Source organism: Perca flavescens, chromosome 8 (assembly GCF_004354835.1).
Source record: "Perca flavescens isolate YP-PL-M2 chromosome 8, PFLA_1.0, whole genome shotgun sequence".
In the NCBI taxonomy this organism is placed as follows: Eukaryota; Metazoa; Chordata; class Actinopteri; order Perciformes; family Percidae; genus Perca; species Perca flavescens.
Genome location: NC_041338.1, coordinates 11,362,865 through 11,385,488, shown reverse-complemented (window position 1 = coordinate 11,385,488; position 22,624 = coordinate 11,362,865). Strand labels below are relative to the sequence as shown.

General features: G+C 43.7%; 1 protein-coding gene across 1 annotated transcript in view; it reads left to right on the top strand.

Annotated features, from left to right (window-relative positions):
• The window catches only part of mapk8ip1a (mitogen-activated protein kinase 8 interacting protein 1a), a 54,786-nt gene that overhangs the window by 30,637 nt on the left and 1,525 nt on the right, over window positions 1–22,624 (top strand). The window contains exons 7-14 of the mRNA XM_028584483.1: window positions 2,138–2,722; window positions 4,313–4,390; window positions 11,028–11,103; window positions 11,194–11,358; window positions 11,445–11,562; window positions 13,462–13,572; window positions 14,679–14,749; window positions 14,979–15,077. Coding sequence (XP_028440284.1) covers window positions 2,138–2,722; window positions 4,313–4,390; window positions 11,028–11,103; window positions 11,194–11,358; window positions 11,445–11,562; window positions 13,462–13,572; window positions 14,679–14,749; window positions 14,979–15,077 — 1,303 coding nt within the window. The remainder of the gene's footprint in view (window positions 1–2,137; window positions 2,723–4,312; window positions 4,391–11,027; window positions 11,104–11,193; window positions 11,359–11,444; window positions 11,563–13,461; window positions 13,573–14,678; window positions 14,750–14,978; window positions 15,078–22,624) is intronic.

The following is a 22,624-nucleotide window of genomic DNA, read 5'->3' as shown; positions in this document are numbered from 1 at the left end:
AAATCAATAAAAAGAATTTGTGCATGGGTCCCCCTTCCCTCAAGATGTTTGAGGAGCATATGAAGCAGAGTGATAGTGGCATCTTCTACACCCCTGCGTGGCCTGTAGGCAAATTGAATGGGATCCAATTCATGTTCAGTTATCCTTAAAATATGTGACCTTATCAATTTTTCAAAATTTTTCATTAAAATCCAAAACCCTCTGGAAAGACATGGCTACTGCTACTGTGCTTCTGGGTACCTGCTATCGTTTTCATACAGGACCAGGCAGAGCCAAGGTTGTTTTCAGCCAGACTTTTTTCAAGCTTCGACTTATATCTTTGTTTTGCTTTATATATTTCACCTTTAAGCTCTTTGGTGGCTACATGTAGATCAGAGGAAGTTCCCTGCTTATGAGCATGCCTTTTTTTTCCGTAGAGACACTATACAACACTGAATAGTGCTGTGAAATGTCTGTTAGTGTTCTGCTAAATAGTACTAGTTTGCTACAACATGAACTTTCTGTGTAAGATACATCTAATCTAATCATATGTGTTAAGAAGTTTAAGGTGCAGTATTTTACATATGCTTTGGTTTTGGTTTGGTTTATTTATGGATATAGAAAGGGATAACATGTAAGCGATGAACACTTTTTTCCAACATGGTCCCTGATGGAAGGGAACAGGACATACAACACATGCAAACACATACAGTCCTTCTAAGGGTGAAAAAGAAGAAAATAACATAAATAAAACTACACATCAAAAGTACCAGATAAAAAACCATGAGCTACAAATCAATAAATTACCCGGTCCCCAGTCTAGAGTCTATTTTCCCCTAATTATCTATTTTATTCCACAAGTAAACCCTAACTTCATGTTTAAAATCCCTTTTCGTTTCTGCCATTTTAATATTAAGTGGAAGACTATTCCATAAAATAATTTCTGTATAAAAAAGGATTTTCTTGCTTCACTATTCGCACATGGGACCTTACATGAATGGACACTGGCCCTAGTCTCATGGGCATGTTGAGTGTGCACCATCAGAATTTGAAATCCCAAATACTTTGGGGCTACACCATTAATGATATTGATATGATTGAGTTTAAGTTGTTCAACCCTAAACTTTACAGGCAGGAACTCTACCCTCTTAAACTAATTTATTCCAACATGATACCTGGAAGGTTTAGACAGTATGAAGCGGATCATATTGTTTTGCATAACCTGCATCTTATTTTTAATTTTCATTGTCAGGCCACTGTACCATGCTGAGCATGCATAGTCAAAATGGCACTGAATGAGTGCTGAGACGAGGTTTTTTTTTTTTTTTTTTTAAGTCAAACTGCCTTGTATTATGGTATAATAATTTCAATTTGCAGGCCCTTTTGTTCAGTAATTTCTCTACAATGGAATATCCTGACAGTGTCTGGTCCAGTCTAATACCTAGATATGTAACAGTATTCTTTGCTTCAATTTCATTTTCGTTACATGTGACTTTTAGCACAGGTGCCTTTTGTAGCTTATGTCTTGTGCCAAATAGAATGCACTCAGATTTCCCTAGGTGCAATGACAGTCTATTGTCTATTAGCCACTCTCTAACATTGTTCTGCTCTCCACTATGAGTGTCTTCAATTTGATAGGTGTCTTTTCCAGACACTAGTAGTGAGGAGTCATCGGCATACAATAACAACTTACATTTGACTGCAGCTGGCATGTCGTTTACATAAATAATGAATAACAAAGGGCCTAATATCGATCCTTGGGGTACACCACAAGTTATTTTCATGGGTTCAGACAGGACTCCATCAAAATCACAAGTTTGATTTCTTTCTGATAAATATGATTTAAACCATTTAAATGATGCCTTCCCAAAACTCATGCATTGCAATTTGGATAAAAGAATAGAGTATTCCACTGTGTCATATGTTTTTTGTAAGTCCAGTAACACCATGCCAGTGTAGTTACCTTTTATCACTTTCTTGTCTGATATAATTACAAAGATAAGTGAGGCATGTGTCAGTGGAGTAAGCAGATCTGAATCCAGGTATGTGAAGTGGTTCATAAAAAACTTTGTCTGCATTTTATTCCCAAAACAGTTTGCAAGCAGTTCACAAATTACTCTTGTTATATCTAACCAGTGTCTATAATTTGTGTTCTTAGGCCAAAACCATGACAGGACCCAAGACAACCCCCCTATCCTCTCCCGGTCCAGCAGCGAGGGGGGGTCAAACAGAATGTCACTGAGCTCAGACACAGAGGCCCCCCCACCAGGGCCCCTGCATCCCTCTCTTTCTCACCGAACCAACCCTGACATCAGAGAAGAAGAGGGGGAGGGAACTCCAACTCCCTCTGTGAACGTCCAGAACGGTCCAACCCACTGCCTTGCAGGTAATGAAAAAACAGAGATGGACTCTACTAAGTCAAAGGTCCATGCAGGGGGAGAAAAAGGTGACAATAACATTGAGGTGGATAGCACCAAATCTGTCACTCAGGGAGATCGTGCGGCTGCTCAGACAGTACCAAAGAGTGAAGCTACAGCAGGGTTAAATTATGACTCTGTTAAGTACACTCTGGTGGTCGATGAACACGCTCAATTGGAGTTGGTCAGCCTCAAGGACTGCTTGCACGGTTACAACGAGCACAATGATGACAGCGATGCAGAGACGGTCTATCAGTCAGCCAATGAGGAGGAAGACCCAGAGTATGAGGAGGAGAGAAAGGGGAGAGAGGAAACAAAGAAGCAAGGTAATCATACAGATTCATTTTTAACATGGCTGAGCTCATTTCTGTCACAAAGCAGTATCATGAGTTGGTATAACAGTGGCCAAGCTCATGGGGTAAGTTCATTAAATGTAGAAGGTTTATCCCTTTTGGAGCATGAATGTTCTAAGCCAGGAGTGTCAAACTCAACTTCAATAAGGGCCACACTGGAAAATGAGAATAACATCAAGAGCCAGACAGTTTATTGACATACTTTTGTTTAAGGCAAAACGTCAAATATCTTTGACTGTGTTATTGCATGGCTCATATAGCCTTCTTACTTACAGTTTGGTCGACTTTAAACCCCCAGCAAAAAAGTTCCTTAGCCATCAGAGAAAAAAGCATCAAAAAAGGTCGGAAAAAGCGGCAAAAACTTCAGAAAAAGGGACAAAAACTTTGCAAAAGCAACAAAAACATTGCAAAAGCGGCAAAAAATGACAAAAGTGACCAAATACTGAAAAGGCTGCAAAATCGTCAGAAAAAGTGACAAAAATGCTGACAACACATTGGGTAAAGTGACAGACAATGACGGAGAAAGTGACAAAAACTTTGAAAAAGCGCCAAAAACGTCATAAAAAAATGCCTGAAAAAAACTAGGTGTGCCAAAATTGATTGTGAACCTAAATTGATACGCAGGCCAGGTCAAAATCTGCAAGGGGCCGGGTTCGGGCCGCGGTCCTTGAGTTTAACACAAGTTATAAGCAGATTTCATTAGGTTATAAGACATCCTGTGTACGGTCCCCCTATAGGTTGTCTCATTGGAACTACAACTCGCGTTGGGTAGCGTGAGTTGTAGTTCCAATGAAACAACCTGTAGGGCTAAAAGTTACATAGTGTTCCTTTAAAGTCTAAAATGAAAAGGGTTCATCCTTAGGGAAGCATTATTGTGCTCCGTTAATCAGTCAGTCAGTTGGGACCAGTTGCCAAGTTAACGCCAGTTGCTCGATGCGTGCCATGGGGCTTCTGTGCACTACTGTATACCTGCTGAATTAGTCGACTGTGGTATCATACATCCCTAATCACAGGTTGATTTATAACAAATCGTGGCAATCCTGGTCTTTGCTTACCACAGACTGTTATTGTTGATAGGTAAAGTTAGCTAAATTAGCATAGTCGTTATTCTATAGCTTCATCCGGGCGGCAACGGAGCAATACCGGAAGTGGAACAGTGTGGATATAGACTATCTGCATATCAACAGAAAAATAGAAAATGTATCATGTTATTAAGTTGGAACATAAAAAAAGAAAAGAGGGCCTTGTGGAACACCACTGGACAGATGGAGCATACTCTTTGTACTAGGTAATTGTGCATATAATATTGTCTGAAGTTGTTATCAAACCTGTTTGCCCAGTTCCTTGGTTTTTGTTTCTTGCTGCTAATAGTTTAACCTTTCCATGTTTTTCTGCTCCAAGAGAGGAGGAAAGAGGAGGAAAAGAGAAGAAAAGAGGAGGATGAGAAGAAGAAAAGGAGGGAAGAGGATGTGAAGAGAAGGAGAGAGGAGGAGGTGAAGAGGAGGAGGGAAGTTGTGGCAAGGATCTGCAAACAGTCCAAGGTAACATCAACCACAACTTCAGAGGAAGAGGAGTCTAACGGAGGAAGGGCCAGAACTTCTAGAAGTAAGAAGTTCCTCAACCTGTTTTCCGACAACAGCAGTCATTACAGCACCACTGGTTTGTATATTCTTCAAATATTAACTTTAAATCAAAAATAATTTACAAATTAAGGTCCTGTGAGTTCAGGCACGTTAACGATAACTAATTTAAGTTGCTTCCTGCCTTTCTTTTAACCCTTATGTTGTCTTTGGGTCCAATTTTCAAAAGTTTCCTAATTTCTATATCAGAAATGTGGGTTATTTTACCTAATTTTGATTATCCAAAAATAACATGGATGATTCCATACAACACGCTTCGCAAGTACATCAAAAGCTCGGATCTCTACTTTCATTCACAATTTTGTTTAAAAATGTTTTAACATTTGAAAAAAATAATTGAAATGTTTCAAAACTGAACACGACTGAACGTTGACATATACCCTTCTTTGATTATCCTTCCTTTAATATTAGTCTAAATAATTCATAATTCCTGCACATTCCTGCTAATTCTACAGTTCTCCACTGCCATTTTATTGTACAGACGGTAGAGAGGAAATATGATCTAAGCTTATCCGTATATATACCAAAAATGACAGGCCAAGAAATACATATAATTAAATAGTCTCGACTAGGTATATATATAGATTGGAAGTTTACATTATTCGTCACCTCTACAATTGCCATTGACAGGCTCACATTAATATTCAAAGTGCCCTATCTTGCACTCAGCGCAATTGCCTTTGTACACCAACGCATGTATCATTCCTATTTTGCACCCAACACACAGCGGACTTTTCCCTCCACAGACGCATGTTGGTAAATTAGGGAATGAATTTGCGCTCCCGGGGGCGGTTCAGCGAAAAGAGGAGGCGTGTTCAGGCGCAAACGTTCCCCAGTGCTATTTTGCAGATTCAGAAAACAATTCCGCCACAGACCAGGAAAAACCTAGTCTAAAGTCAGTGGCGCTAGTCTTATTCAAATGCTATTTTAGGGGCGAATGCTTGGACATGTAGCGTGTGCACAACGCGCATACACTTTTACACAATTTTTTCAAACCATACATAATTACAAGCAAAAATATTACTGAAAATGTGCTTCAGGTGTTTGGATCGGTCAGGAGGCATTTTACAGTACAGTACTCAAAAAGTGTGTGTGGCTTGTTGTGTGATTCATTTCCATGAATCATGGATGTGTTGATGACATGAATGAGGAAATATTAGAGGACTTAAGGAGACGTGATGTTGAACTTTGCGATGCACTCCTAGTGGAGCGGGTGGACGGAGATGGAGTGGGGGGAGGAGGTAGGGGCACAACAGGAGCAGGTGGTGCGTTTGGAAGCCCACGCTCCATGGCTGCAGCAATCCTCTCCAGACTTGAGGAGATGCGCCCGAGATGCCGCAGCAACATCGCCACCCGGTCAAGACGGGCATTTATTACTTTGCCGCATCCCGGATAGCTCCCGCTGGCGTGCGCCAGGCAAATCCGCCGTCATAATAGCAATCCGCCATGGAACAAGCGCGCCTGCTCTTAAAGGGAATGTGAGATGACGCTCTGATTGGTTTATTGCACGTTACGCCCAAACCACACCTAGCTACTTCAGACCAACCCATTTTAGATTTGCTTCGGGCGCAAGAGTAATTTATCCCGCCGGTATAATAGCAACAGCGCCCGAGATCTGCCCACAAAGCTACTTGCGTTTCACGTTTGATACTTGCGTTTCAGATCGTTAAAATAGGGCCCTAAGTGTCCGACAACATTATGGAAATGATCCCTTCAGAGATAGACCTTTAAAACCTCTTTGAGACCTTTCTGTTTAACCAGAAACCACTTTAAGTGGCTAGCGCTAAACCCACCAGACTCCATTTAAAAAAACAAAACTTTTAGCGTGTATCATATTATCACATGTAAATCGGTAAACTATGTGTTTATTTCAACCACAAATAGAGTTATGATGGTTGGAAAAGTGGAACGACGATCCAAAATGGCTTTTCACAGTTTTATATTGTTTCTGTCAACTTTGAAATAAGTGTATTTTACGATGCTAAATTTACTGTTTATTTACATGGAGTCTGGTGGTTTTAGCGAACACAATTTTGCAGATGTTTTTATGTTTAAATAAAGGATCTTACTCTTTAACAGAAAGGTTAACCTCTTTAGAAATCCTTTCCATGTTGTCAGACACTTAGAATATTAATCTGAACCTGTCTTTCACTTTTGTGAAATGAGCACTTTTGTGAAGGTAAATACACAATTGCCCTATTAACTTACATTGTAGCTTGTTTCGCTGCTGCCGACTGCAGCAATCTTGCTTAATACTGGACCAATTTCAAAGATTGTTGTTCTCATCAGTCACTTAAACACAAAAACATAGGAAAATAGGGTTGGTTGAAAAAAACTGTAGTTACCCTTTAAATGTAATGAAATGTAGCACATTTTAAAATGTTTGGGATTTATTAAATCATTTTCATTTTTAAAAATATCTACTTAAACAGAGAAAAGTGAAATTTATTATTGAGACCAGAAGATAAAGTGGAAAAAAACATGATGTTTGAGACATTGGCAGTTCATTAATTGGCCTTCATGGAGGCGGTGAGATTACATCTGGTGTAGCCTGTTAATCAGACTGAAATGCCATTTTGTTTCACTTCTGTCATTCAGCCTGACATTGGTGTATTGTATATGCTAGCCAATTTCTTGTTCACTTTGCCCTTACCCATTCTTAGCAAGTGATTTAATATATCCATCCCAGTGGTCATTTTCAGTTAAAGGGAAATTTCACCGCTGGAAAGCTGAATATATCTTTAAATTGGGTCACTTATGTAGTAGAAATGTGAAAAGAAAATTGAAATTGGTGCCTTCTAGACCAAGATAAGCCAGAAAATGTGTTTTTGGCTCATATGGATGAAAGACACCAAATCCCAGAATGCACTTGCTTTGCTGCTGTATGAGGCCATTCCCAAGCCACGCCTACCCTTTACAGACAGACAGTGAGACGATCAACTCAATAAGTGTGTTTTATTGTCATTTCAACCATATACACGAAAAAACTTTTCACTGTGGCTCAAGTGGTGTTACACATTTAAAACATGCTTTTTTTTTGCCACAGCTGATACATTATCCGGACTTCTTTCAGCGGATTGATTGATAGCTCCAGAGTGAACAGAACTGTGTCCATGGCAACGCTTTGCTATGCATGGCAACGGTGTGTTATCCTTAGCAGCGGTTATCAAGAAATAACAGACCGCATTCTACATTAGAATTCAACCAAGCCATGTAATAAAAGAAGGCTAACACATAGCTACTAGCATTAGCTCTTGGTGGGTTGTGGTATAAACACAGCCGTACATTTGCGTGGGATGTAGCTAGAATTGTCGGCATTTTACAGTCACAAACTCCACCAGCAGTTAGCAGTTAGTTGGATACAAATCACCCCATTTCTGCAACAGGCAGTCCGGGGTAACACAGCCCACCTCCACTAGTAGTCTTACCCGGTGACAGCAGGCTGGATTGTCCACAGCAATATTTCCACAACAACAAAAACACAGCCCAGCAGTCTCTGAACTCGCGTTGGGAGTTTCGTTGAAGTTGGATGTAGTCCAGTTTGTTTAATGAGCGGACACTTGCAAGCACGATTGGTGAACAGGTGGCCGGCTAGCGTTAGCTTTCCACCGGCACACTCGTTCAACGCTCCCCACTGATGAGGTCTCTTTACCGGCCAGAGGAAGCGAGCACCACCGCTGGTCTCCGTGCAGGCGAAGCTCGCGTAGTGTGTGGAGTATTGCGTCCGTAATAAAGTGTCCTGCATATTCTCCGATGTGAACCAATGTACCCCGTTGGTACACGTGTGTGGTAGTTTGAATGCACATAATTGTTGTTCTGAAATTTCCGTCGGGATGAACAGTTTCTGCTCCTGCTGAGAAGCTAAGCAAGGATTCAAGATGGCTGACACTCGTTTTTTCCTCGGCAATCTCAGGAAAAAGCCGATAGTCCAACAATGCCTTTGGGCTATGCGGAAGTGGCTCCTAATACAGGCTGTAGTCTTTAGCCTCTGGGCAAAAAAGCCTCAGATGACGCAAAAATCGTCATTTTGCGTCATCTGAGGTTTTTTTCCAGACCCACAATACAGAGATCTCCCCTCTCAGGGGGACATGAGGGAGGGAAGCATGGTCATTCAAAAATACTACCAGGTTTCTACTGATACAAAGCTTAATGCTAATCGGTGAAGTTTCCCTTTAATATGGAAACAGTTGATAGGAGCAGTTAACATTTTTCCCACTGATCAAAGAAATATGTTGATTCAATAGCCTTTATTTCTGTAGATCAAATTACAGCAACCTGTACATCTTTTGACCATTGGTATGTCGCTGTTTTTCACAAATCAAATCAAATGATGTTTGTCACTTACACAATCATACACAGTACAACGTGTTGTGAAGTTCTTCTGTGCCTAGCTCGAGCAAGTAATTATAAATAGTAAGAAAAACATAATATAATAGAATTCTATAGAATTAAATAAACCAAATAAAATGAAATATTTTACAAAAGAAACAATAAAAACAACATATCAGTAAGTTTTCAGAGGAATGAAACACTATGACAATGGATTAGTTTTGGGGAAAATGAAACAATAAAACTGGCACATAGTATAACATATGCAATGTGTGGCACGCGGATGGATTATAATTATGAGTTGACCTGACCGCAGCAGAGAGAGGAGTCTGTTGTTGGGATGATTGAGATCTTTTATGATCCTTTCATTCAGCACCTCCTGGTCTCTAGGGCTGAGAGTTCACCTCTTAGGCTACATTTACTTTGCTACATTTACAACTCGCATTCACACTGCTCTGGCATTTCCAAGCCCCTAAACTAGAGACATTTGAAAACACTTCTGACCCCGTTTTGGTTTGGAATCTGCAGGTTTGTGTTGCAGTCTCAACGGCCGCAAACAGAGACCTTTGGCAACACTGACATTGACGCCTATGTTTCACCGACTGATTGGGTGTTATTGGTCATGACGTCTCGTTATCTGAGACTAACCTACTAACGTTACCATAGCAACTACCAACAACAGACGGAGTATACTGTACATGCTGCCTCCTGTTAACCCCGGCACGCGCATGCCCAGTATATACGAATTAATGTTTATGAGATATGCAGTTTGGGCACGTTAGTTTAAACGGAGATTAGTTCTTTTACTGGAGCTAAAAACACTTGTGTGCACGGAGTTCGCTGCTCCCAAACCATGCATTGATTCCTGTAGTATCGTCGACCTTTTCAATGGAATTCCATTGCTAGGCGACAGTCTGGGTCTTTGTTAACTCCCTGTCAACTGATGTCATTCACATACACTGCAACCAAGGTACCTTATAAACGTTTGTTTTCTTGACCGCAACAAGAAATAAACTAGAATACATTTAGAATGCTTATGTTTAAATGTAACTTATGTGTAACTGTGAAATGGTCTATAGTGACTAGAATAGGCAGTGTGTTGATATGCATTGCTATTGTCTGTACAGTGAGTAGTCGCTAGAGGACAGGATGGTCTATGTTCAGTACGGTTGGGTATAGTTTGTGTTTCCCATACCAGTGTAAAATCGATACTTTTAAAATGGTGCCGGTGCCTGAACCTGAACCAAAATATATAATATATTTATAATGTATATAATATAAAATATAAAAAAGGAGGACAAAATGACAGTTGGCGACATTAAAGAACAACGTGTTTATTGCTAAGGCCATATGGTCAACATTAAATGATTGATTAATAATGCAATAACAATAACTTATAACAATGAATTATTTCACCAGTAAATTGCTGGTAAACGACAAAAAAAAGCACCATATGGGAAAAGGGTATTTTACTTAAAATGCACCACAAGGCTGGCGAGTTTCAAGCGAACGCACCGTCTGTGTGTTGGCAGCTCCAGTCAGACTGTTACGTCCCGGTGTTGGAATTCTCTACAGGGAAATACAGTCACACTTTACATCGCTTAACGTAAGCTGTCAGCATTTTAACCATTGTGTTTAATCCAGCTACTAGCTAACAGTAACGTAGCGTCCCGTGCAGCGATGCTTCTGAAAAAAAAAAAAAAAAAAAAAAAAGTCTGGCACTGAAATGAGGAACCGAAATTTTCATTCTTATTCGGTCTCGTTACTACGTTTACATCGGACCCGGTTCGGTACCCAACCCTAATGTTCAGTGTTATATGTAAGGAAGTAATGCAAAAACCAAGGGACAATATGAGCTATCATAGTAGGAAGTAACTACTGACAAAATTTCCAGAACATGCCATGTTAATGAATATTAGTAAAGTTCATCAAACTGAATAAGCAAAGTCTGTACTTTACTCAAATTTACTGACATTATTTCCCTGATGTGATGTCAAGGCTCTGTCAGAACTTTCGTTTATTATTGCCAACGCAGGCAATACGACCCCAAATCACAGAAATATTTATTCGCAATGAACAAATATTTATTCGCAATGGACTAATATTATCACACGACCTGTGTTCGGCATCATTTTTACTTGAAAAATTACAGACTTGGCCAAGTCGCACGTGATAGAGATCACAGACAAACTCTGCAATTATTGCAAAGTGTCAGTCCAAATTGGATCACTTGACTTTTTTTCATTACAGGCTGCTATTACACAAAATACAGATAATTGTGAGTGTAACATCAATGCTGTATCATTCAGGTGCTGGGTCATTTGGTGTGTTCTCCTGTGTTTTGGATGGAGTGGAGAGACAACAGAGCCACAGAGCTGCCTACAGGTTAAAACATATGAACATACACAAACTAATTGTGACATTTCCAAATAAACATATTAGACTGAAATCTGTATTTATTATGCCCGTTTTTAGGTTTGTCCCTCGTCATGCAGATGAGCTTTACCTAGAGGCAGATGACCCAGTGTTAATGCTGAACCAGTCGGAGGACCTGTGGTGTCAGGGTTACAACATGAGGACTGGAGCGACCGGCATCTTCCCTGCCTTCTATGCTGTCGGAGTGGCCAAAGAATATAACCAAGGTATATTGCAAAACAATGGAATGTAAAAACCGAATACCCCCATCATCAGCGACATTTAAAATGTAAGATGTTTTTTTTGTTCTCCTTTCTTCTCGTAGTCCAGAAAGATGGCTGGATAGAGCAGTTCCAGGGGCGGTTCCTGGGTTCAGTACAGGTCCCGATCCACAAGGGCAACGACATGCTTTGTGCTGCGATGCAGAAGGTGCAAACAGACACTGTACAACAGAACCATACCATGAAAGCTGATTATCAAGTTATAGTGGCAGGGTGTAACCAAATACAAGCTAATTGCAGGAAAGTATTGATGCTTTTGAACCTGTCCTTTTATATTGTAATATGTCTTAGTTTATACTGATATCTTTTATCCTTTTAAAATTATTATTAATGAAACAGAAGATAAATAAAAACTGTTGGGGATCCCAACAAAACAAATTACTGATAAGGTTGGCCTATCAAATAAATGAAATGGGTCACTCACAGAAACCCACAAACAAACCAACAGAGAATTAGTACCAACATTTCTAACCTCTTTTAGCTAATGTAATAGTGAAAGGTGAACATTGTAAAGCATTTATCAGCTAAAGAGAAAAAACATTTCACATTTGACAGCTAAATGGAGAGTGAATATTGAACACAAACACAACTCCAATATGTTAAGGTTGCTCTGTCTCAGCTAAATGTACTGTATAAAAGGAACTGTTTGCTAACATGTTAGCCATAACAACTTTATAAGGTGATAATACATCAAGGCAGTTTGTCTGTCAGCTTCTTTTGAAATCCTTCTGCTTCCAAGTGGTCAAGACGAAGAAATGAATGCAGCAGTCAACAGGCAATATGAGTGAGTCCTCGAAAAAAAAAATCTAACTTAAGAATGGGGTCTAAAAGGAGTTTTTGATGGCGTCTTGAAGTAGCCTGGGATCATGAAAACTGTTGTCTTTATTGGTTGTAGCCCAATAAACAAAACAATCACAGGCTTAAATTCTTTAATAACATTATAATGTTACCATACACGTTATCTTGGTGACTGGCATGAACCACTTGTCACATTGTAGCAGTAGAAAATGAGACAGGACTGGACTGAAAGGTGGCTCCTGAGTGCACTTATTTTTCTATCTAACTTTTCTCCACAAAGTTGAACCCTTTTCCAAGTAAGTGTTACTTGGTAAAAAAAGTAATTTTGAAAATGAATGGGTAAATCGCAAAGTCGATCCAACAGGGTGACAGAAAACTAACAAACTGACATGACAAGATGAAGCGCTATCAGAAGTTTACTCGGCTATCTGGCCTCCTTCAGTCTAAAATCAATATTAAAATCATGGTTGGTCCTCACTAGGTAGGCTTGGAATAGTTTGTTTGTGCAAAAGAAACAAGTGGCACTATCCTCAGTGATGTATTTTTTCTTTAATTCATATTAATTATTATCCATATATTTTAGGTTACTGCGGTCTCAAAAAACTTTCCCTCCTTACCTAACTGACAAACTATCCTTCACAACCACTTCACGTTGTGATTGGCCAGCTGTGCGAAGCTCACAACTATTTCTGGCACTTTTGATGTGAACAAGTTGAATGTCTTTAAGGGGTTTGGAAAGCCATCCAGTTCAAATATACAGGATTACTAACACGTTAACAACATGTAGACAATGTGTTGTCAACATGTAACAACATGTAGACCACACGTAAACAACGTGTTGTCTACGTTTTGTTAACATGTTGTTAACTTGTTGTCAACACCGTTGACAACACGCTAACAACGCGTTGACAACACATTGCCAAAATGTTTTGCATGATGCTGAGCCCTTTGGCCACTTGTCCAGTTTGAATGGGTGAGTGTCATAAGTTCCCAAATTGCTGCTGAGCAGTAGGGTTAAACCATTTCTGTCTGCCTGGGGGGTTGCCTACAACTATTTAACATGCTAAGGATCCTCTTATTTCTTTGCCCTTTTCTTCCTTTTTTATGTAGCTTATAAAACTAAAATATTTGGATTGCAGTTTTATAACTCAAAATCAAGACTGGCTTAACACTACAGACCAGCCTAAAATATCTTTGACTAAACCTGGTCATGTATGTTTAATGACTTACTGATTATTTGTGTGAACAGGTGGCGTGTAACAGGCGGTTAGCAGGTCAGCCTCCTTCAACCTGTGTGCTGGAAGTCAGTGTGAAAGGTGTGAAGATCAGTGTCCAAGACCAGTGTCACTCTGCTCATAGGGTACGTGCACTACTGTATCTACACATACACACACCTACCTTCCGTCCTTTGTAAGTGTCACACCTTTTCAAATTCAGCTGATAGAAAACCTGCAGCAGGTAATTATGACGGTGGAAACAAGATACTTTGCTGTAGTTAGGTGTATAGCGCTCTATAGTTGCAATTAGCAGTAACTACAAGAAAAAAAGGTGATGGTGATGTCTACTAGGGCTGGACGATTAATCAAAAAAGTATCAACATTGAAATTCTGAAGCTGTTATCAACGTATTTTTCCCATGACGATAATTTCAATAATTTATTTCTGTTGGTAGGCCTACTTTATCCTTAAAAACATTCTACCACGTGTGCAGGGTCCAAAATTAACATTCGGCAGTCGCCAAATGCGGGGGCGGGCCGACACGCACACACACAAACACTAGCGTTTAACTTAGGCTAATTCATTAGCTAGTAAGTGGTGATTTTTGGCAGCGACAATGAAATTAAATGTTAATGGATCGTTAAGGAAACAGAGTCTCAGTTCAACCGTCTGGGAGGCTCTGACGCACTTTCCGCACCCGTGTCCGCGGACAGCTGTGGGCTAATTTTGTGCATTGTCGGACACATGCAGCCACTTTCCTGAAACCGCTTGCAGGACTGACACAAGTCCACAGTGGTCTGCGGCGTTTATGTCCAAGCCTGTCTCCAGCGCCTCCACCTGCAGGTTGTCAGCTGTGTGTCTGCCTGGTATATTCTCGGACGGACGATTTAACTTGCCGGTCCTCATCAATATAGTTTAATGTGTCACGTATCTTCCCACAAGCAACTTGCTGGTTAGCAGTTCAGAAATAGATTGTATAGCATATTTACATTTTTATCATGCAGAAGACGTTTTTTAAAACTTTACACAAAAAAATTTAAAAAACGCAGTGTACGTCGTCGAATCACAATTCTTTTTTCACATTTATCGTTATCGACGTAAAATGTGCAATTAATCATGATTTGGATTTTAGGTCATATCGTGCAGCCCTAATGTCTACTCTGCCAGATTGGATAAATAATCCACGTGGAAATTCTGGATTTAAATCATTCAAACTTTACATTTCTCTCTTTGTGTCCGTCTTGTTCAGGGGGACCAGTGTTTCCATTTCTTCCAGTTGAAGAACATCTCATTCTGTGGCTGTCATCCAAAACACAGCAAGTGAGTCAGATTAAGGGATTATTTAATCTATTCGATTCCCACACTTATTAACTATATTAAAGTGTACCTATTCTCACAGTCTGTTATGTGCCATTACATTTTAATGACTGATGTAAAGATCACAAATGTAAGCATAATGCTCCATTACAGCAGATTTGCCTCATCAAATATTTGTAAATTAACCTCTAAAGTGTAAGTATCCTGAGTAATGCTAATTACTGCACTACAGGTATTTTGGTATCATCACCAAACACCCTGACCAAGAGCGCTTTGCCTGTCATGTGATGATGTCAGAGACAACATTACATCCTCTGGCTGAGTCTGTAGGGTAAGACCTATTGATTTGTATTGTGTTCTGTATTATATTCTATTATCTTGAATATTTTATACATATGTTCTGTTTACAAGTGAATATACATTTCTGCTCAGGACCAATGGTGGAAAGTAATTTGCAAATTATTCAAGTACTCCTCTTAAGTGGCTCCATTTTTGCTGCTTCATACTTCAACTCTATTACACTTAAAAATGGAAATACTGTACTAGCTCCACATTACTTTACTCTACTAGGATATATTAATTTTATAGCTATAGTTACTTTTAGTGCTGTCAAACGATTAAAATATTTAATTGCGATTAATAGCATTAATGTCATTGTTAACTCGCAATTAATCGCAATTAATCACACATTTTTATCTATTCTAAATGTCCCTTGATTTCTTTTTGTCCCATTATTTTTACTCATTTTAATGCTCTTATCAACATGGAAAAGCGGATTGGCTTGCTTTGTGCTTTTGTCGCCTGGCTTTGATGAGGGGGCGGAGAATTTGCATCAGCTGTGTGCTTGGCCATCAAGTGGTATTTCAGACTGGACATGCTGCGATGATAGCTCAGTTCACAACGACAAAACACACAGATCACTTTGGTCTTGTAAATGGAATGATTTGGCAACTTTTTAAAAGTAAACTATCCATTCAGAATCTTATTGTAATCTATTTCAGCATCTTGCGCTCGCCATCCACTCAAAATTAACGTTAGCCTACTACTCTTTGGCTGGCTCGCAAGCACAAATAAGTGTGTGTGGCGTGCCTGTTGTTTTGTTTCCGGTCTAGCTAGATCCGGTGTGGTGTTGTAGTTTTTCAAACGTTACTAGTTGTTGCAACAGCATGTGAAAAAAACTACAAAGTTTGCTAGGCCAAAAAGAACGTTAATCTTGCGAAATTGACGGCGTTAAAATGGGTTTGCGTTAACGCCGTTAATAACACATTTAACTGACAGCACTAGTTACTTTGCTTATTAAGATTTCTCATACAAAAGGTGTGATTATTAACTTATTAACTATGAAGCTTATAAAATAAACACAATAACACAATAGTGTAAAGAGTATTTCAATCAAATTATTGACTGTGCAGCATTACAATGCTATACATATATATAATAATAATATTTTTCTGCTGGCTCTTGGGCCTGTTTACAATTGGCTATTGCTACTTCTACTTAACTAAAGGTTAAAATAAATACTTTTACTACTACTAATACGAAAGACAAAAGAAACTATTTTTAATATCTATAATGTCAGTCTGGGCAGTAGTTGTCAAGATATCTTGCTCTGTCACCTCATATCATCCTTTGGTGTCTTTTGGATACACAGAATTGGGCTCCATCCAAACAAGAGAGTGGTAGATGATAATACAACTAAACAAATGCATGGTATCATCTATTATGCTTCATTATTATCGGTTGTTTTAGAGATTCTCTGACCACTCCTGAGATACTCAATAATCGAACACTCAGCACAGAGAAACACAAAGATGGTTAAAGGTGAATATTGCAAAGGTTTTATGTAATGCAATTCAATTCAATTTTATTTTTAGTATCAAATCATAACAAGACACTTTACAGATAGAGTAGGTCTAGACCACATTCTATAATTTACAAAGACCCAATAATTCCAGTAATTCCCCCAAGAGCAAGCATTTAGTGCGACAGTGGTGAGGCAAAACTCCCTTTTAAGTAGAAAACTCAAGTGGTGAGGAAAACTCTTTTAAGCAGAAACCTCGGACAGACCCAGGCTCTTGGTGGGCGGTTGTCTGACGGTGCTGGTTGGGGGTGTGATGAACAGTGGCAATTAGAGTCACAATAAAGATAATGGAACTATGACTAGAAATAATAGTTGTAGTAGTTCATGGCGTAGCAGGGCACTGCAGGGTGTTACAGGGTGTGGCAGGGCGGGTACTCCCCTGTAATTAATCACAGGGGAGTTACAGAGGAAAAGTCACAAGGTCGTATCAGTTCAGTTTTCCCTGGCAGCTCCCAAAGAACATAGAGACACAGTGATTTTATACTTGTCACAAAACAAGAAGTCTATGCTCATTGGAAAGCAGCACAATTTATCTTTTTCTAAACCAGAGGAAATATTCCTTTATAACAACCATGATCAATAACCAATGACAAGCATTTGCATGTCTCCATACAATTTAATATATTTTGCTTTTCCTTTAATGGTCATTCAGACTTACTGTCTTCTTCACCAAGGACAGGCTGTCATATATGTTTACTCAGTTGACAGACAGATTTCTATACATTGTCCCAAGCCTATGGACCTTTTTCACAGCAAACATTTTGACTTGTCATAGTAGGAAAAGCACAGCTGAAATTAATAACATTAACGATGTCTCAATTCCATCAAGTGTCCCTGTGAGCTATTTCATTGAGTCAGAATGCACAATACCAGGGCCTCTCCTAAGTGGAAAGCAGCCATCATTAATGGTTTTGAATACACCTGTGCTTCTATTTCGTATAGGCTTCGCCCTCTAAGCCACGCTATGGGTTTATCCCTTCGCGCATGCGCAGTCGTGAAGATTTTCTTTCCCCCCCTTGCGTGCCGCACGGGCTTCAGCTACGTCCGCAATTACTGTATAAAAACAGGGCGGACCCGTTGCTCTGCTCCCACTTTTTCTTCAAGCAAGAGCAGTTATGAAGAAGGTAATGAAAACTACCAGCTCCAGCGGCGTCCGCCTCTGCCCCTCCTGCGAGGCCGGCTACATCTTCTCGCGGGACCTCCACCCCCGCTGCGAGACCTGCCTCGGCGCCTCTCATGCCGGCAAGGCTCTCACCTCCGACGCCTCCTGCCCGTTCTGCGCCCGCCTGCCTTCTAAAGAGCTTCAACGGCGGGCGGACGCTTTTCTGGCCTTTGAGGTCGACGGAGAGGGGGACGGCAGCTGGGCGGACCGACGCGACACCGTCGACACCCTGGAACCCCTGGAAGAGGGCGTCTTCGACGGGCACGAGTCCGATGACTCGTCTCCCCCGAACGACAACTCTCTCACCGGATTTCCTTCCTCCCCACTGGGAGGACTGGATCTGGAGACAGGGATTGATGCCTTTCCGCTATGGCTCTCCCCGTCTCCAGAACAGCCAGGGGCACCGCCTCAGCGGTCTTCCCCTCTGCCGCAGGTGGCTCCACCCTCCACCACCAAGGCTCTTTTTATGGACCTGCCGGAGATCATAAAAAGGGCGGCGGACCAGAGGGGCAAAGCGCTTCCAGCGGAGCCGCCAGCCCCCTCTCGCGGCCTCCTGAGCGGTGACATCTACTCTCAGGAGCCGCCGTCCAAATGGGCCCCACTCTGGCCGCGCTTCACGGAGCTTCGGCAGTTTGTGGAGGAGGCTCTCTCTCAGCCAGGGAAACTGAGGGCGCCAGTCTCGCGCTATGCCCCGTTCACACGGGTTCATGGCGACACAGAGGCAGGCTTTCCTTCGGTCCCCCCTCTGGAGCAGAGCCTGGTGTCGATCCTGCTTCCGAAGGCTACCTTCTTCGGCCACCGGAAGCCGACCCCCCCGTCCCCCCAGGACCAGGTTTGCGTCCAAGTCACTGACCGGTCTCACCAGTGGGCTAAGGGCTTAGCGGCGCAAAACAACATAGCCTTGCTAGTCTCCGCCGTCTCCGCCATGGCCACCAACCCGGAGGCGCTTCCTCCGGAGCTAGCTACGGAGATCGGCAAGGCTATGACCGCCATCCTCACCCTCAGCACACCGACCACGGTGGCGTTGTCGAGGATCCAGGCGTGGCAGACTGTGGCCCTGCAAAATATCTGGCTCCACATGTCACAGCTACCCACGGAGGTCAGGCGCGAGCTTCTGTACGGTCCCATAGCTCCCGATGGACTATTCGGACCCCGTCTACAGATGGCCACATCCCACCTCCATTAGGCAGCCGAAGAGGCGGAGCGGCTACGGCGGCTTGGCTCCTGGAAGGCAGCACCTCAACAACAGCGCCACCGCTCCACCCGCCGCCAAGAGGAAACGCCCCACTGCCTCTGCTGCGGCTGCGCCCTCCCAGGCTTTGATCTCCGCCCCTCCGCCTGCCCCACCGCAGCGACAGCCGGCCCCCGACCGGCAGGCTTCATGGCCCCCACCTGGTCTAACCCGCCCCCGGAGCCACCCACCAAGCAGCGGCGACGGTGGCAATGACGGGGCGCTGGGAACGTCTGTCCCTCCACGGTTGAGAATCGGAAACACAACAGCCCTTTTAAGGGCCACTCAAGTCTTTCTAAAGAGCAGTTTCCCCTCAACCTAGCAGCCCTTGTTCCCACTGAACACTACGCTGATAATATGACAGATGTTCCCCACACAAGCACAAGCACACACCAGGTCACCGCTGCTCGCGGAGCTGCACCGCTCTCTCACTATGCAGACAGCGGGAGCAGACGCCATGCCGCTGCACTTAGCGCTGCTCAGTTCTCCTCCTCCCCCTGGCTATGCCAGCGGGATGAGGACGACGATGACCCGCCACCCCTTCTACAGGGCCCTACCATGGGCTGGGCGACACGTTCTACCCACGTCTCGCCCAGCGGCGAGACGGCTCTGCGCTTCCTGCTAGCTATGTCTGTGAACAACACACAGACATGCGCGCGCCCGCTCTCAGAGCACAGCGCGGCATGGATCAGATTGACACACATGGACTCGTGGATGTCAAAACTGATATCACGGGGCTACACACTCCGGTTTGCCTCCCCCCCGCCTCGCTTTTACTGCTGTCAAAGGGAGCAATTTCCCGTGTTACTCCGGGGGAGGAGAACGAGGGTTTTTACTCCCGATACTTTCTCACGCCAAAAAGTCAGGCGGGTTTCGTCCCATCCTCGACCTGTCCCAGTTCAACCGGTGCGTCATGGTCCGTTCATTCCACATGTTGACTATCAAACATGAGAAAATTCCAGAGGTGGTTCCTTCGTCAGCACATCGACCCCATACGCCACAAGTGCCGAATGCTGACTATCCCTCCCTCTCTACAGTCAGACCTGTCATACTGGGGAAACCCCCAGACCCTGTCAGCTGGGTTTCCCCTGGGCAGAGTGACGTCATACGTGACGATGCGTCCCTCACTGGCTGGGGAGGAATGTGCGAATCACAGGTGGTGGGAGGGGAATGGCCTCCTCCTCCCCTCCCACACATAAACTGCCTGGAGCTGTCCACGGTGCTGAAGGTCTTGAAACACTTCGCCCCGAAGGTAGCAGGGAGACATGTTGTGGTGCAGACAGACAAAGTCACAGCTGCGGCGTTCATAAATCGCCAGGGCGGCGCACGCTCGGCCCGGCTATTGGAAATAGCCAGGAGCCTTCTGCTGTGGTCTCACAGTCATCTGCTGTCCCTCAGGGCCGTCCACATCCCCGGGATACTAAACCGGGCGGCAGACCTAATGTCGAGGGGGGGTCCCTCTCACAACGAGTGGAAATTGAATCCCACTATCGTTCGAAAGCTGTGGAGCAGGTTTGGGGAAGCGGAGGTGGACCTGTTCGCCTCACGAGAAAACACACAGTGCGCTCTGTGGTTTTCCGTGAGCCCACGGGACAACCCACCCCTGGGCGCGGACGCTTTCTCCCACCATTCCTGGCCCAGAACCCTCCTATACGCTTTCCCCCCGGTCCCTCTGATCCCTCGTCTCCTGGAACGCATCCAAGAGGAAGGCCTGTCGGTCATCCTGGTGGCACCGGAGCGCACGAACGCATCCTGGTTCCCGACGCTGGTCCAGCTGCTGGCGGCTCCCCCCTGGCAATTGCCGTGGCACGAGGACGCTCTGTCACAACTGGACGGCGCGATAGCCCACCCCCCGGTGATAACCCAGCGACTGTGGGGCTGGCTGCTGAGCGGGAACGCTTGCAGAGGTTAGGCTTGCCACCTGCAAGGTGGTGCGCACCTTTCAGAGCGCGAGAGCTCCCTCTACAACAGCGTGTTACGCGGCGCGTTGGTCCGCTTTCCAACGCTGGTGCACGGAGAGGGAGTCAGACCCCATATCGTGCCCCCTGCCCATCGTACTGACTTATCTCCAAACACTGGTAGATAACGACTTGGCCCCATCCACGGTCAAAGCCTACGCGGCGGCCATTTCATCTTGCCACGAAGGCTATGGAGAGAGAACGGTTTTTGCACACCCCCTAGTTAAACGTTTTTTGAAAGGGGTCCAACGGCAGAAACCTGCCGTGCATTCTCTGACGCCCCATTTGACCCTGGTACTCCGAGCTCTGGGGAAGCCCCCTTTCGAGCCCCTGGCACAAGCCCCTCTCAGGATGCTGTCTCTAAAAACGGCGCTCCTCCTTGCACTGACATCAGCCAAGCGAGTGAGTGACTTATGTGCGCTGTCAGTCTCGCCATCCTGTCTCTCAATCAGAGGGGACGGGAGCGCAGCCACTCTACAGCCCAACCCTTCCTTCACACCAAAAAGTCTAACAAATTCCTTTTGGTCGAGGGTTTTTTCCCTCCAGGGTTTTTCCCCCCGCCTCATAACTACGACGCGGAGGAGGCCTCTCACAGATTGTGCCCGGTGCGTGCGTTATCACAGTATGTTTTACGCACGGCGGACATAAGGCGGACACAGCAGCTGTTTGTTCACTACAGGGAACACTCCCACGGGGCGTCCCTGTCTAAACAACGCCTGTCCCACTGGCTGTGCGAGGCTATCACCCAGGCCTATAACGCAGAGGGGGCGGCGCCCCCCCAGGGCATTCGGGCACATTCTACACGGGCTCTGTCTACATCGACAGCCCTGTTCAGAGGCATGTCAGTGGCCGAAATCTGTGCTGCGGCCTCTTGGGCATCTCCATGCCCTTTCACCCGCTTCTATTTGCGGGATGTGTCTGAGCCCTCCCTGACTCACTCGGTCCTCTCTTCTCACAACGATGAATGAGGCCCCGTCATATGTATAATTGTATATATTATGTACATATGTATATGTTTTTGTCACTATTATACAATCACGACATGTGCCGCTTTCTTCTGCCCCCTCCCCTCCCCCCTACTCTGGGTGTCTGGGAGGAACTCGGGCGTCCCATAATTATCAATCATGTATTTCCCTCATCAATCATGCACGCCTGCATTCTCGGCTTGAGCTTTCAGCCAGCTACAGGTCGTTGCCAGGGTGGCACATGAGAGATAAAGTGACAGTAAGGGAAAACAGTTACTCTATGTTCCACCTGTGGGATCTGTCGCAGGTGGCATTGACTACATCAGCTTCGCCCTAAGCCATAGCGTGGCTTAGAGGGCGAAGCCTATACGAAATAGAACAATAGTTACGTTATTGTAACTCCAGATTCTATGAGTATAGGCGTAGCCCTCTAAGATTCGGGCCACCTGCTCCTATTGCATTAGCTAAAGAAAAAGCTGATGTTGGGAGCAGAGCAACGGGTCCGACCTGTTTTTATACAGTAATTGCGGACGTAGCTGAAGCCCGTGCGGCACGCAAGGGCGGGAAAGAAAATCTTCACGAATGCGCATGCACGAAGGGATAAACCCATAGCGTGGCTTAGAGGGCTACGCCTATACTCATAGAATCTGGAGTTACAATAACGTAACTATTGTTTTCCTACTATGACATGTCAACATGTC